Genomic DNA, 13,527 nt, shown 5'->3' on the forward strand with positions numbered 1-13,527 from the left:
TATTTTATTATCTATTTAAGCATCTATTTATGAATATAAAAAGGAATTTCCATCTCCTGAGGTTGTTTTGTGCTCTCACAGATCACCCTGGCCCCGAGGAGTGCAGGGATCCCCTGAGCCCCCCAAATTCCACATCCCAACCCAAATTCTTTGGCATCCTCAACCCCACCACCTGCATCAGTGGCAACGTGACCCTGCTGTTCCTCGTCTCCAGGGAGCATTTCCCAGTTTATGATGTGTAAGTACAACCAAGAACAGAAAAGAACACCTCTCAGACATTTTCAATTCAGCAAAGAGAAATTCTTCACCTTCTTTCCAACACAGAATTGAAAGAAGTGACAAGGAATGGTAAAATTCTCTTTATTAACCATAATTCAATGTATTTTTCACACAGAGGGCTGTGCTGTAGGAAACAGCGCTTAAGTCATTAAGAAATTCAAGTTTACTTATTAAAATAGGCAAAATTAAATCTGTACTAACTTAAGTACAGATTTACTTAAGTTAACTTAAGACTTAACTAACTTAAGACTTGCTCTTCAAGCCTTGGCGATGCCGTTCCTGGCCTAGAAGGGCTCCCAGGAACTATTTTTGCACAGGTAAATAAAAATTCCTGTTTCTTGGGGTTAATTGCTGTATTTTGGGGGTGAAATGCTGGAGCTGTGGGGACATTTCCGTGCCTGAAATCCCCCTGATGCTCCTCAATTTCCTGCTGGGATCAACAACCCCCAATTCATAAACCTCCACCCTACTTATGAGCCTAGAAATAAAAATAATTCAATATAAAAAAGGCAACCACAAGGAATTTTTATGTTTTCCCTCCTAGAAACAACCTGTACAACACAAACGCTGAATTTGACTGGGGAGATTTCCGGAGCCTCAGGGAGGAAATCAGGGAGATTTCCAGAAATTCCCAGAAATTCCTCCTGTTCCTTTTCCAGTTCCAGGCCCCCGGCACTTATGTGCTCCGGCTGAGCAGCAACAAGCACAAGAAAATGGTTTGTACATAAAAAAACTCCTTTTTTATTTATCATTTCCTTCCTGGAAAAGCATTTTGTGCTGCAGGTGAAGGTTTGGAAGCCGCCAGAACCCGTGAGTGCCTTTTTGTAGCGCAGAAATAACCTGAGTTTGTTTCTGCCAGGGCGCGATCCCTGCTCAGTTCATAAATGCGGGAAAAACGGATTTAACGCGATAAATTTGAGTTTGTGTTGTCGTGCAGTACCTCAGGGTGATGCCAGCGGGGGGACACTGCTATGAGGATGGTCCCTTCTTCCCCAGCATTCCCAGATTTGTTGTCCAGGTGGGAATTGCCAGGAGAAGGGAGTTGCTGCTCAGCCCTGACTGGGCAGCGATCTCTGCGGTGAGCTCTGGGCTCCTCCTGCTGCTGGCGGCCTCCCTGGCGTTGGCAGTAAGTAAAATTAATCTGAATTTCTCACAGAATATGATGGGGTTTTACAAAATGAACCCAAGGTTCCTTTGTTCTTTGTTGGTTTTAGTCAATGTTAGACGATTTTAAACAAGAACTCGTAATTTGGCTGCTCTCCCCAAGCTGAAAATCAGAATAAATTGTAACCCAAGCCCATTTTATGGTTTATAGATGGGGTAAAATTCATCCCCATGAACTGATCCCATCAAAACCCCAATATATATACACACACACACATATATATATATTTCTATTATATATATTTTTATATTCTATATATTGTAATATATAACTTTATTTATTATATTATATACAACATATTTATATATTATATACATTTTATATATTATATACATTTTATATATTATATACATTTTATATATTATATACATTTTACATATTATGTATATTTTACATATTATGTATATTTTACATATTATATATTTATATATGTAAAATATATTTATATAATTATATTATATATTAATTTATGATTAATTATTAATATATCAATAATCGATTACTAATAATTTGGTTAAAATTAATTGTTATGTTTACTATTAATAATTAGAAATATTAATTAGAATATATATTATATTTTATTACATATGTTAATATCATACAGAATAATTAGAAATATTAATTTCGAATTGTTGATTATGGTTATTAATAATTAGAAATCTGGCTCTGGGGTAGGTGATGGGTGAGGGTTGGTGAGTGAATGGCATCAGTGGGAGGGGGAAGAAGAAGAAAAGGGGATTATTGAAGAAGAAAAGGGAATTATTGAGGAAGAAAAGGGAATTATTGAAGAAGAAAATGGGTTTATTGAAGAAGAAGAAAAGGGGATTATTTGGTGAATTTTGGTGAATTTTGGTGAATTTTGGTGGTTTGCAGCTCCTGTGCCGGGGCCAGGGCTGGGCACGGAGGGGCAGCCCCAGCCCCCGGTTCCGCAGGCAGCAGCTCAAGCACAACCTGCAGGGATATTCCTCCAAAATTCCAGCTGTGTTTTCCATGGAAAAGCCTCACCCCTCTCTGCAGCCCCAGGCTGGGCACTCCCACAGCGCTGCTGGCACAGGTCAGGCAACAAAAAAACCCCCAAAAACTAAAAATCAGTGGGGTTCTGCACAGAATGGAAGCCAAATTCTGTGTTCAGGCTGCTGGGTTGAGCATTTGTGTGCAGAACCAACCTAAAAGTAATGAAATAAGAGATAAAATTTATAAAAGGAAGAACAGAAAAGAAGAAATAAAAAAAAAAAATTAAAAATAAGTAAAAGAAAATAAAGAAATAAATGAAAAATAATTAAAAAATGAAAAATTCATTAGAAAGATAAGTAAAAGAAAATAAAAAATAAACTGAAAATTGAATAAATAAAAGGAAATTTTAAAATAAATAACCTCCCAACATTACTAAATGAAAATTCCTCTTTCCAGGCTATTTCCTGAGGAGGGGGAATGCCTGGGAGCCTGAAGGACAAATAGACCTCGACTCTTTTAACACCAAAGTTTTCTTTGAGCTGCTGCTGAGGCAGTCCCAGTCTGTCACCACCACCCTGGGGCACTTCAAAGAAGAGGTAAAAATCAAGATTTGGGGCTGCTTTTCATGTGAAAAGCCCAAACCTGAATAATTTTGTCTGTTCCCATTGTTTCATCAACCCTTGACCATGAGGTCGATGCTTTATTTCAACTTTCATCTCTTTAGGGCACAAGAAATAAATCAATCTGTCCTCATTTTATTATTTCCTAAAAGTGGGATGAGCAGGGGCCTTAAGGCAAAATATTTTGTTTTTCTTAAAATTATTTCCTGTTCTGAACTGATAATTTTTGGAAAGCGACTTCAGCTTCCAGCTTCAAGTTTTCATCTAGAAAATGAAAATAAATATGGATTTTCTACACTGGAGAGCTGCATGTTAAACTGAGGAGAGATGAATAAATGACTAGATGAGCGTGTAATTTGAATTTTATGGTAAATATATTAATTAAATCAATAGGAGAGCATTTCCCAGCCCAAATCTGACCCCACCTGTGGCACTCTGGTAACTCCAGGTGAGGTTTTAAAGACAGCAGAGGGAGCTGGATCACAGCAAGCATTTAACAGATAAATAAAAATCATTATTCCCCAAAAAACTGACTCAGCTCGGGGTTCAGTACATAAAGGGAAATTTCACCAGTTCCCTTCAGCTTTTTATTTTATTTATTTTATTTATTTCTTCATTTTGATTTATTTGCTTTTTATTTTGGACCTCAGGTAAAAGTTCTGTATCACAGGGTAATGAGTGAAATATCCTCGCTGAAAAACCTCTGGATAAAGGCTCTGAGCAGCCCAGGAAAGGAGGAGGATGAAGAGAGCACAGTGGCAAAACAGCAGGTAGAGCTCAGCTCTGCAAGAGTTAAAAATGGAATAAATTAAATTCAAACATGGAGTAACAAGCTGAATTTATACATGGAATTATAAATTTAAACATGGAGTAACAATTTGAATTTATATATGGAATTATAAATTTAAATGTGGAATAACAATATGAATTTATACCTGGATTAACAAATTGAATTCCCTTCTAGAAATTTTAGACACAGCCACATAAAATGTTACTTTTAGTACAGCAGGCATTTAATATTTTACAGGCTGCAAAACAATTTGTGTATAAACAAGAGGTGACACCCCAAACCTGCAATAACAAAAAATTTACACGAGAAAAGCATTAAATATAAGTCAAAATTCAAATTTGCAACATTTCTGTCAGGGTGGAGGATGTGAAAAGATCTGAGAGTTTGGGACAATAAACACTGGAAAAGGCTTTTAAGTTGTTGTAGCATTTATTGAGTTATTATAATTATCTGTTATTAATCTATCATTTAAGTGTCTATAATTATATATATATATAAATATTATCATTGTAATTATATATATAATATTATATATTATATATTTTATATAATAGATAAAATATATATAATTTTCTAAGGAAAGACAGTGAATGCCAGGAGGTTTAATTTGATAAAAATGATATTTTTGACAGACAAACAGCCTCTGTCTGCTCTGTGCTGTTCCAGCTGCCTTTCTCGGGGTCACCACAGAGCTTGGAAAAGCCTCAGAGCAGCAGATTTTATGGTCTCAGTGGGATCTCCAGTAATCCAAGCGAGTTCATCCCAAAAAAACTGATCCCACTGCTCCAGTCTGTGGTTCAGGTGCTGGAGGAAAACAGAAAAAACAATTTATCACCAGGTAAGAGAGAAGAGAAAGGCACTGCCACTTCCCTTATTTTATTCTTGCATTATTTCAACTTTAAACCCAGAAGATTTTCCATCTGACAGCTGAAAATCAGATTTTGTTGAACAAATTAAATTAAATTGCTGCAAACTTGCCCCAGGGTGGGATGAGCCCTGAAATCACCTGTAAGACTCAGTTTACCTTAACTTTGGTGAGGGCAGGCAAGGAAAAGTTTGAAAAATAATTAATTTCTTGCAGAAAAAGGTGTTTCCCTCTTGTTCCTTGTCCAGGCTACTCCTCGAGGAGCACTTTAAAAGCCTCTGCTGCTCACACAGAGGCATTAAAAAGCAAAGAAAATCATGAAACCACTCCAGCTTCCACAACATCCCCTGCCCTGCTCCCCTCACCTGCAGAAAGGATCACCCACATGCAGCAAGAAATGCAGATGAGGTGAGAAACCCCTGGGATTCCCTTATTTTTGGTGAGAAAAACACATTATTTGCAAGTTTTCCCCTCAGGGGAAAAACTCTGGGGGTGGTGCATGGCTCCAAGGGAGAACCCCGATCTCCAGGTGTGCGTGGATGAGGCAATAATTTTGGAAAAGCATATGTTTTCAGGCTGTAATTTTGGAAAAGCAGATGTTTTCAGGCTGTAATTTTGGAAAAGCAGATGTTTTCAGGCTGTTTGTGCACATCTGGCTGCAGGTTCCTCTGGGAGAAGCACAGCTGGGAGCGGGCACATCTGGAAATGGCCCTGCTGGCACAGGAGATGGGCACTGTCTGCTCCTTCTACCAATCATCCAAGGAGTGCCACCAAGGAAATTGGGTAAGGTTGGAGCTGTGCCATCTCAGAGGTCTCAGCTGACACACAGGAGAAGAGTTTTCCCTTTTCCCATCTCAATTCCTTTCTGTTTTCCCACATTGCTTAAAAAAATTGGAGCAAGGAGTTGTTTATTAAAAGGAAAAAAACCCCAAACTTGCTTATGGCAAAGTAAAACAGAACCTAATTCAGTTTTCCTCTCAATATTAAGGCACAAGAAGCAGTGGCCTCATTTTCAGTAACTCCTGTGTATTTAAGATGGAACTTAAACAAACCAGGATTTTTAAAATCCCACTGCTGGTGCTCAAATGAGCAAGGATTTTTAATTTTTGCCAGAGTATTTTACACCTCAGGCTCAATTCTCCTTCACCTGGTGCTCCTGACCATGCAGGTGGGATGTCCATAATTTCAGGGGCTGGAGAACAGGGCTGGCACGCTGGATTCACTCCTGGAAGAGCTCTCAGAACACCACGGCCAGGCTGGACAAGCCCTGCTCCAGCGACACCTGGATGAATTCAAACATTGCAGCCTCAGCCCTGAGCTGGCAGTGCCCAAACAGCCCCAACATTTCCTGGAAGAGCTTCCCCATCAGTTGTCCTTTTGTCTGCTTGGTTTGCAGAGCCCAAGTTGTGAGTTCAGCGAGCAGCAGGTGAGTTTGAGGCATTTCATGGGGGTTTTTGTCACCTGGCAGGAGTGGATGGCACAAACACACAGCCCCATTCTACAATTATCAAACCACCTTCAGCATGACCAGAAATTCCAGTGTTCCAGGTCTGCCCTGGGAATTGGACCTGCTCTGCTGCCCACAGAGCTCATGGTTGGTGTGGAAAATCCCACTTTTTAAAAATCCTGTTAACAGAAACATTCCTGGAATGTTGAGCCCTCCCCAGACTCTGTGGCCCAGAGGCTCCAGGTCTCAGGGATGAAGATTGTAAAGCTGGAAGCTCTGCAGCACAAGTGTCTGTACAGAGTACTGGATCTCTACAGCCACCTCCAGGTAGAGGATTTTGTGATTTTTGTGCCTCCCCACTGCCTGCTTGAGCCTCAAGGCACCTCACAAAACTCAAAATGGATAATCCAAAAATCTACAGATACCTGTGATGCAGAACCCCTCTCTCCAAACCCATCATTACACCCAGTGCTGGATAAAAACAGGTAATTCCTATGAAAAATTAAATATTTTCTCACTATGTTTACCTGCTCCAGGCCAGGGCTTGCCCAGAAGGTGTGAGCAGCATCCTGAGCAGGTTCAGCTGCCAAAATGCAGGTGAAGAAGTGGCCCGAGAGGTTGCTGAGAGCAGAGAGCAGCAGCAAGCAGCCAGAGCAGTGGATTTCCTCCAGGAGCACCATCGCGAGGGGAATTTGCTGAAGGGGTTAAACGCTGAGGCTGAGGCTGAGCTGAGGAAAATGCAGGCACAGTTCAGGCTGGAGCTTCAAAGCCAGACAGAGGAAAAGGTACCACAGCTAAAACAGAGGGATTGGGGTTTCTGAAGGGCCACACAGAGGTTGGGAGCTCAGTAAAAACCCCTGCCTTTGTTATTTTGGGAATATTTGATGGGATTCACAATTATTTCAATTGTGCTGTTCACAGAAAAACTTTCAAAGTCTTTTTGGAAGCTGATTCCATTATTTTCATGGTGGTTTATTTTCATCCCCTCTGGATTTGTAACTTGTAAATTGATTTACCAATGTAAATTGTAACATTTCCACAATTCCTCAAGCCAGTAAATCTTTGTTTTCTTCCCAGCTGAAAGCCAAAGAAACAAAAGTGATCCAGGAGACCAAAGGACAGAAATTTGGAGATCTTGTGGTTTATTCCCTCCTCTCACAGAGGCAGCTCAGGCACAGGGTGACTTTGCTCCAGGATTGTCACAGGCTCAGGAACGCTGCCCTGAAATCCCTAAAGGAGGGCACAGGCCTGGAACACCTCTTGGAAGTAAAATTCTCTTTTTATTTTTGCTTTAAAATTCTCCAAGTTTGGTTTAGAACCTGGACTGTGCTGCTGCAAAGATTTACAAACACTCAGGAATTATGTCTGTTTAGAGAAATGTGTCTAGAAATGAAGCTAAGTTCAGAATTAAATTAAATTACTATATATTATATATTATTATATGTATATCATTTATAATATAATTAATAATAATTATATAGTATATAATAATATCTATTATATATTTTAGCTATACTATATATAATATATTCTATATAAAATATATATGTTATCTATATTATATATAGATATATAGTATATGTATATTATATAATTATTTGTGATATATTATTATATTTTCTATTATATATTATTATTTATATGATATATTTATATATTTATTTATAAATATTTATATATTTATATTATACGATTATATTATTTTATATATTATATATAATATTGTGTAATAATTATAATTAATTTATATTATATTATAGATATTATTATATTAAATGATACTGCTTTTTAATGGCAAAAATTATTGAAACCATCCTGAGATTTTCTACTAAAAAAATCCACTTTCAACATAAATTTATGTAAGGCTCCTACAAGAATCCTAAATTTATTGTCAGCAGTTGTGGGTTTGTTATTTGGGTGTTTATACACAAAAAAAAATAAAAAATTGCAAGATACTTTTACCAAATTTCCACTGTTTTTTTAAAAAATCTTCTGCATTTTCAAAACTCCGGGTTTTAAATCTGTCCTCAGCATATTGTGTAGAAATTGAATTAACCAAAGGAGATTTCGATATTCCAGGTGATAATTCAATTTACCTTTCAGGATTTATCAGTGGATGATGCCAGCAGGGACATTTTGCACCTCCTGGAGGACAACACCGAATATTTGTTTTTAGTGCTGGAATTTATACAAGCTGTAAGGTCATTACAGCTGAGAGAAACTCACTTTAAGGAAATAATCAGAAGTTTAAAAGGCTGTAACCAGAAGGTAAAACTCAAAATATATTATTTTCTACTCTTATTCAGAAAATAATAAATAGTTGCTGTTCTCACTGTGGAAAGGGATTTGTTCTCTGAGTATCAAAATTCCCAAAACAATAACAGGATCTTTTTTGGATTTTTTTTTCATTTACAGTTTGTGGATGATGCAAACATCATAACCAATGGAGTGAAAAAATTCAGAGAGCAGAAAATCAGCAAGCTGAAGGAACACCTGAAGCACTTCCTGGAAGAGAAAAAAACTGAAAATATTTCGAGTAGTTTTGATCCATTTCAGGTTAGAAAAGAGCAAATCCCAAATGTTTTTTTAATTCAATATACAGCATATGCATAGGACATGAAATTAATAGTATAATGTTAATAAGAGCATGACTGCAGCTGTCCTGAATGATGAAATTCACATTTTAAATGTGAATATATATATATATATATATATATATATATATTACTATTATATAGGACTATTATACTTTTTATATATATTATATATAATATTATGCTTCTAATATATATATGATTAAATTGGAATATTATACTTCTAAGATATATAATATTATATATTGGATTTCTAATATAATAGAAATATTATATATATATAGATACATATGGATATAGATATAGATATAGATATAGATATAGATATAGATATAGATATAGATATAGATATAGATATAGATATAGATATAGATATAGATATAGATATAGATATAGATAAAATGGCTGAAAGCAGAGACCAGGAATGCAATACTTGAGGAAATTGGAAAGGCACAGCAGAAGAACCTTCCTTCTAAAGGAGGTTACACACAAAATGGTGATTTTAGGGGGTTTTGAGGGTTTTTTTTACTGACTGTGAGGTCTGGACCTGCCTTATCTACCACAGAAACTCATCCTCAGAGAGCCTGAGAAATTCCACAGCTTTTTCCAGGCACTTCATCCCTTCCTTTTCCTTGCAGAGTTTGATGAAGGATGGTGCTGAGAGAAGATCTTCCCTAGGAAAGGATTTCCAGCTGGATCGGCAGCAATTGAGATTGGGAGATAAAAAAGGGAAAATGCATCAGGACAGCAAATCCTCCTCCCACAGCAGCCAGAATTCCCAGGCTCCAGGGACACATCCCAGGGCACAGGATCAGCTCCTCCTGTTCCTCACTAAGAGTAAGCCAAGGAATTTCTGTGAGCTGGGATGAGTTTTTGGTATTGATTACCTGGGGGTCCCTGATGGAAATGAGCAGGGGAGAGATTCCAACACATTTCTACGTTGTTAAACCTCTTCCAAAGATTAGATATTTAGTACAAAAATCACAGCTTTTAATCTTAACAGCTCGTTCTTAAACAAGGCCCGGATGCTGTGCAGGAGAGTCAAAACTGGCTAGTGGAAAAAGGAATTTTATAATATTATATACCATATATTTTATTCTATTCTAGATTCCATATACCATTCCCTATTCCATTCCCTATTCTATTTGCTATTCTATTCTCCATTCCCTATTCCATTCCCCATTCCATTCCAATAAATCCCTCTGGAATTATGCCAGAAAACACCTGGAATTTTCTCTTCTCCCAGGTACCAAGGTGCTGAAGCAGGCAGAGCACCTGATGGCATCCAGGGTCACGCTGCTGAACCCCCAGCTCACAGCACCTCCCCTGCAGGGTAAAAAAACCCATAAAAATTAAAATAACTTTGACTTTTCCTTCTTTTTCCTGCCACTGTTCCCACCTTCCCTACAAAATTCCCCACGTTTGCTCAAAAACCACGGTGAGAAATGGATTGTTTAGGAAAACAACTTTGCTGTGTTTCTGTACCCAGGGCAGGAAATGAAGAGTGAAATCCCCTCTTTTCTCCTCGGCCTCCTGAAGGAGGTGAACGATGAGCTCCAAATTCATGTGCTAGCAGCTGGGCTGGGACAGAGCCAAAAGCTGGAGAAAAGTAAATTTTACCTCTTTTCTTTCTCATAAAACAGCCAGAATTGGTTTAATTGGAAGATTTCTGCTTCATCCTTCAGGGAGCTGTTGATTTTGATCACATTTTACTACACAAACACCTCATTTATTCTCCCTATCACTGAAGGAGAAAGACTCAGCATCCAAATCACCTGAATTTGGTGCTGACCAGCTCTAATTCTACTTTTCCAGACCTTGATTATGAGGAGTTTCTCTAGGAAAAGTAAAATTTTGGCCATTTCCTTCATTATCCATACAATAATTCACAATGCATCAACAGGGATTCATTTTGCTTTGGAAAATATTAAAATAAAGATGAGAAATGCAGTGTTTTATCCACTGGTATTGCAGTGTTACCTCTTGGACAAATAAAAAAAGCAAATAGAGATGAATTAATCAAATTAATTCTGTTTTTGCAGCAGGAATTACTGCTCAGGAAGGAGAGCTGAGAGCAGTGGACCCTGCAGCCCTTTCTCCCAGGGAGTTTGTGGTGTTCCAGTACGGCCTCTCCATCCTAAAATTCCTCACGTTTCACATTCAAGTAAGAAATGAGCTTAGATCTGGTTCATCCCTGACTTGCACCAAGTTCTTACAGGAGCATTTTCAATTCTCTCTGCAGGCTCCAGGAATCACCCTGGCTGTTGCCTCCAGCCTCCCCCAGAGCCATGCCCCAGGCAATGCCTTCAGGAATTCTTTCTTTTATCAGGTTTGTCCCCTCCACATCCATGCAATTTTGTTCTATCCGTCAAGTTCCAGCACTGGGAAGCAGAATGAAAAGCATTAAATATTTTCTTCAATAGTTGGATGTTGGATACTTTCTAGGGAAAAAAATATAAGAAATGATCAAATGTTAATAACCTCCAGGTATATCTGAGCACAAACCTAAGACAGCAATGTTTAAATTCATGTTTAATGAGAGGGTCATACCCAAAGCACATTTAATAAATAAGCTCTGGTTTTCCAGTTTCTCACATCCAAGTTTTACCACTTTTCATCTTTACCAAATTCTCCCCAGGTCAGCTTCACAGGAATAAGTGGCTTTTTCTTACCATATTTAAATTACAAACTGCTGTAATTAAATTATAAAATCAGGCCATTTGGTCTTACTTTTTCTAAGTTTTTTAAATACAAACCTTCCTGGAGAGGACAGGAATGCTTTAAATTCACAGATTATTGAACAGAGTCTTGTGCACATGGATATTCCCCAGCACTGATTTGAATCCTCACACTCACCTAAAATTGAGATAAACCACTGGAAGATTTCCATCTGCTGAGCCAATTCCTGCTGTCCCAGCTGGGGATTTTCCTTTTTTTTGCCAGAATTCTAAGAAGAAACTCTTCATCCTGAGGGATTCCCTGGGCTCTGGGGGAGGTTTCCTGCTGGTCCTGGTGCACTGCTTGGCTCACATCACTGCTGGGGACCTCAGCCACGACACCAACCCCCTCTTCCTGAGCCTTTTCCACCAGGTACAGCAGGATTTTCTCAAGAGAATCACATTCAACTCATTTCTGTTAAAATTCCTTCTTTTAAAAGTGAAGGGTTAATGCTGGCCAGAACTGAGAAAATAAAAAGGCAACTCCACCCTAACCCCACCTGGGCAGTAAAGGGGAAAACCCAAGAGAAAAACACTTTTATCATCACAGTTCTGGCTCAGAACACAGAGAAATTCATTGGGAATTAAAGCAGGAACTGGAATTTTCCCCCCCAACCCCGTGATGTGATGCAGGTTCTCAAAACTTTTCATAAAGTTTTTTTATTGTTGATTATTTTTTGATTTCTCTAGGCTCTGAAGGCCTGTCTCAGTGAGATGTTCTCCCTCAGGCTGCAGCTCTCAGCAGCTCCCCAGGGGGATAAATCCCAGGGGATAAAGCAGATGCTGCTCAAGGAGGAGCCATTCTCCACAGAGGAAATAAACCTCATCTCCCAACTTTTTGAAGCGAGAGTGAAAAGCCAAACAGACATGGAAGCCTTTGAGAAGGTAACAAGAACAAAATAGAACCAGACCTGGCTGAAATTATCCACTATCCCTAATTTTTTTTAGTTTGGCAACTAAATAATTTATAAAACCCAGCTGGTTCCAGATCACTCTGCTTAAGCAGGAAGGTTAAAATAAATTAAATTTCATGTAAACCATTAGGGTCAGCATAAACAGCAATATCATAAAAATATACTTTAAAAATCTACAAAAAGGCTTTTATAATTAACATTTATCTGTTCTCTCCACTTCTATGTTTACAAAGAACCTCTTGCTCCGTGTGAAATCTGAGGAATCACTCAACAACAAGTGGCTGATGAAGAAAAAAGAGAATTTCCTTCATCCCCTGAGCAACAGTGGAAGGGACAGCCTCCGACAGAGGGCACAGTGAGCATTATCTTCTACTTACTATTTAAATTGATTATTTCACTACCTTGTACAGTGAACTTTTTCAGGCTTGCTCCTGTGAAGGTAAACTTTTAACTCTATTAAATGAAATGGCATTTCTTCTCTCTCAATTTCAACATTTCCCTCTTTTTAGCCTTGAAGGGGAAGCTGTCAATTCCTTGTTCCCTTCAGCACTGGAGGATAAAGTGGATGCATTAACTGAGGAGCTGCTGCAGATCATGGAGGATGAAGAGCAGTTTTTAAGCAGTAAAGGCAATGAAGATCTGCTCTCTTACTACCTTGAAATAACCAGTTTGGAGAAGGAGAGTTTGGTAAAACAAATAAATGCATTAGAAGAGGAAATAGCCCAGGGCACAAAGTTGTGATGCTCAGAACTTTGTGGTTTGGTTCCTGCCCCTCTGCTCTGGGCATTAGGCTTCAATCCAAAGTAAATCCTCTGTTTTTGCTTTAATTCCAGTGTATTTTTCCTCTCCATCCCAAAGGCTCATTAAATCAAGAGGGAAAGTAGAGCAGTAATTTAAGTGACAAGACTTTGGCTGGAGGAACTGACATTTCTGGCCACATCCAAGAGCTGAGAAGAAATATTGCTGCAAAAGCCCAGACTCAGTTTCCAGGAACTGAAACAGAGTGCAGAATCACTCAATTCCTAGTGTTAAATAAATTATTTTTTAAACCAATGCATCATTCCAGGAGGTGTTCTGAGGCCTCTGCAGCTGAGAGTTGCAGTTTTATGATTTTATGACACAGCAAAAACTGCAGATACGGTTACTTGGGTTAATTATATCCGTGCAATTCCACTTGAAGTG

The 13,527-nt window shown here is 38.3% G+C and overlaps 1 protein-coding gene across 2 annotated transcripts; it reads left to right on the forward strand.

The window, feature by feature from the left end:
• Positions 1-256: 256 nt before the first annotated feature.
• Positions 257-13,398, forward strand: LOC111939203 (uncharacterized). 2 transcript variants are annotated; one of them, XM_086861024.1, is made up of 23 exons: positions 257-348; positions 824-995; positions 1,217-1,405; positions 2,318-2,498; positions 2,855-2,994; positions 3,669-3,788; positions 4,475-4,646; positions 4,922-5,081; positions 5,336-5,456; positions 5,863-6,099; positions 6,657-6,905; positions 7,198-7,386; positions 8,224-8,388; positions 8,536-8,676; positions 9,353-9,551; positions 9,961-10,047; positions 10,204-10,323; positions 10,757-10,878; positions 10,957-11,043; positions 11,658-11,804; positions 12,122-12,316; positions 12,579-12,700; positions 12,855-13,398. In XM_086861024.1, the coding sequence occupies exons 2-23, from the start codon at positions 993-995 to the stop codon at positions 13,084-13,086; spliced, it is 3,378 nt and encodes a 1,125-aa protein (XP_086717150.1). In that variant the 5' UTR covers positions 257-348; positions 824-992; the 3' UTR covers positions 13,087-13,398. The 2 variants fall into 2 exon arrangements, with proteins under 2 accessions (XP_086717150.1, XP_086717151.1); XM_086861025.1 differs by having other exon boundaries at positions 278-348; positions 10,760-10,878.
• Positions 13,399-13,527: the final 129 nt, after the last annotated feature.

The sequence above is a fragment of the Cyanistes caeruleus genome, chromosome 23 (genome assembly GCF_971803275.1).
Source record: "Cyanistes caeruleus chromosome 23, bCyaCae1.hap1.1, whole genome shotgun sequence".
NCBI classification, from domain to species: Eukaryota; Metazoa; Chordata; class Aves; order Passeriformes; family Paridae; genus Cyanistes; species Cyanistes caeruleus.

What these genes read in the sequence shown, in the direction of transcription:
- LOC111939203 (XM_086861024.1), top strand. An exon ending in GTAGTTTTGATCCATTTCAG is followed by an intron (nt 8,677 to 9,352) that starts GTTAGAAAAGAG and finishes TTTTCCTTGCAG; the next exon opens with AGTTTGATGAAGGATGGTGC. An exon ending in ACATGGAAGCCTTTGAGAAG is followed by an intron (nt 12,317 to 12,578) that starts GTAACAAGAACA and finishes ATGTTTACAAAG; the next exon opens with AACCTCTTGCTCCGTGTGAA.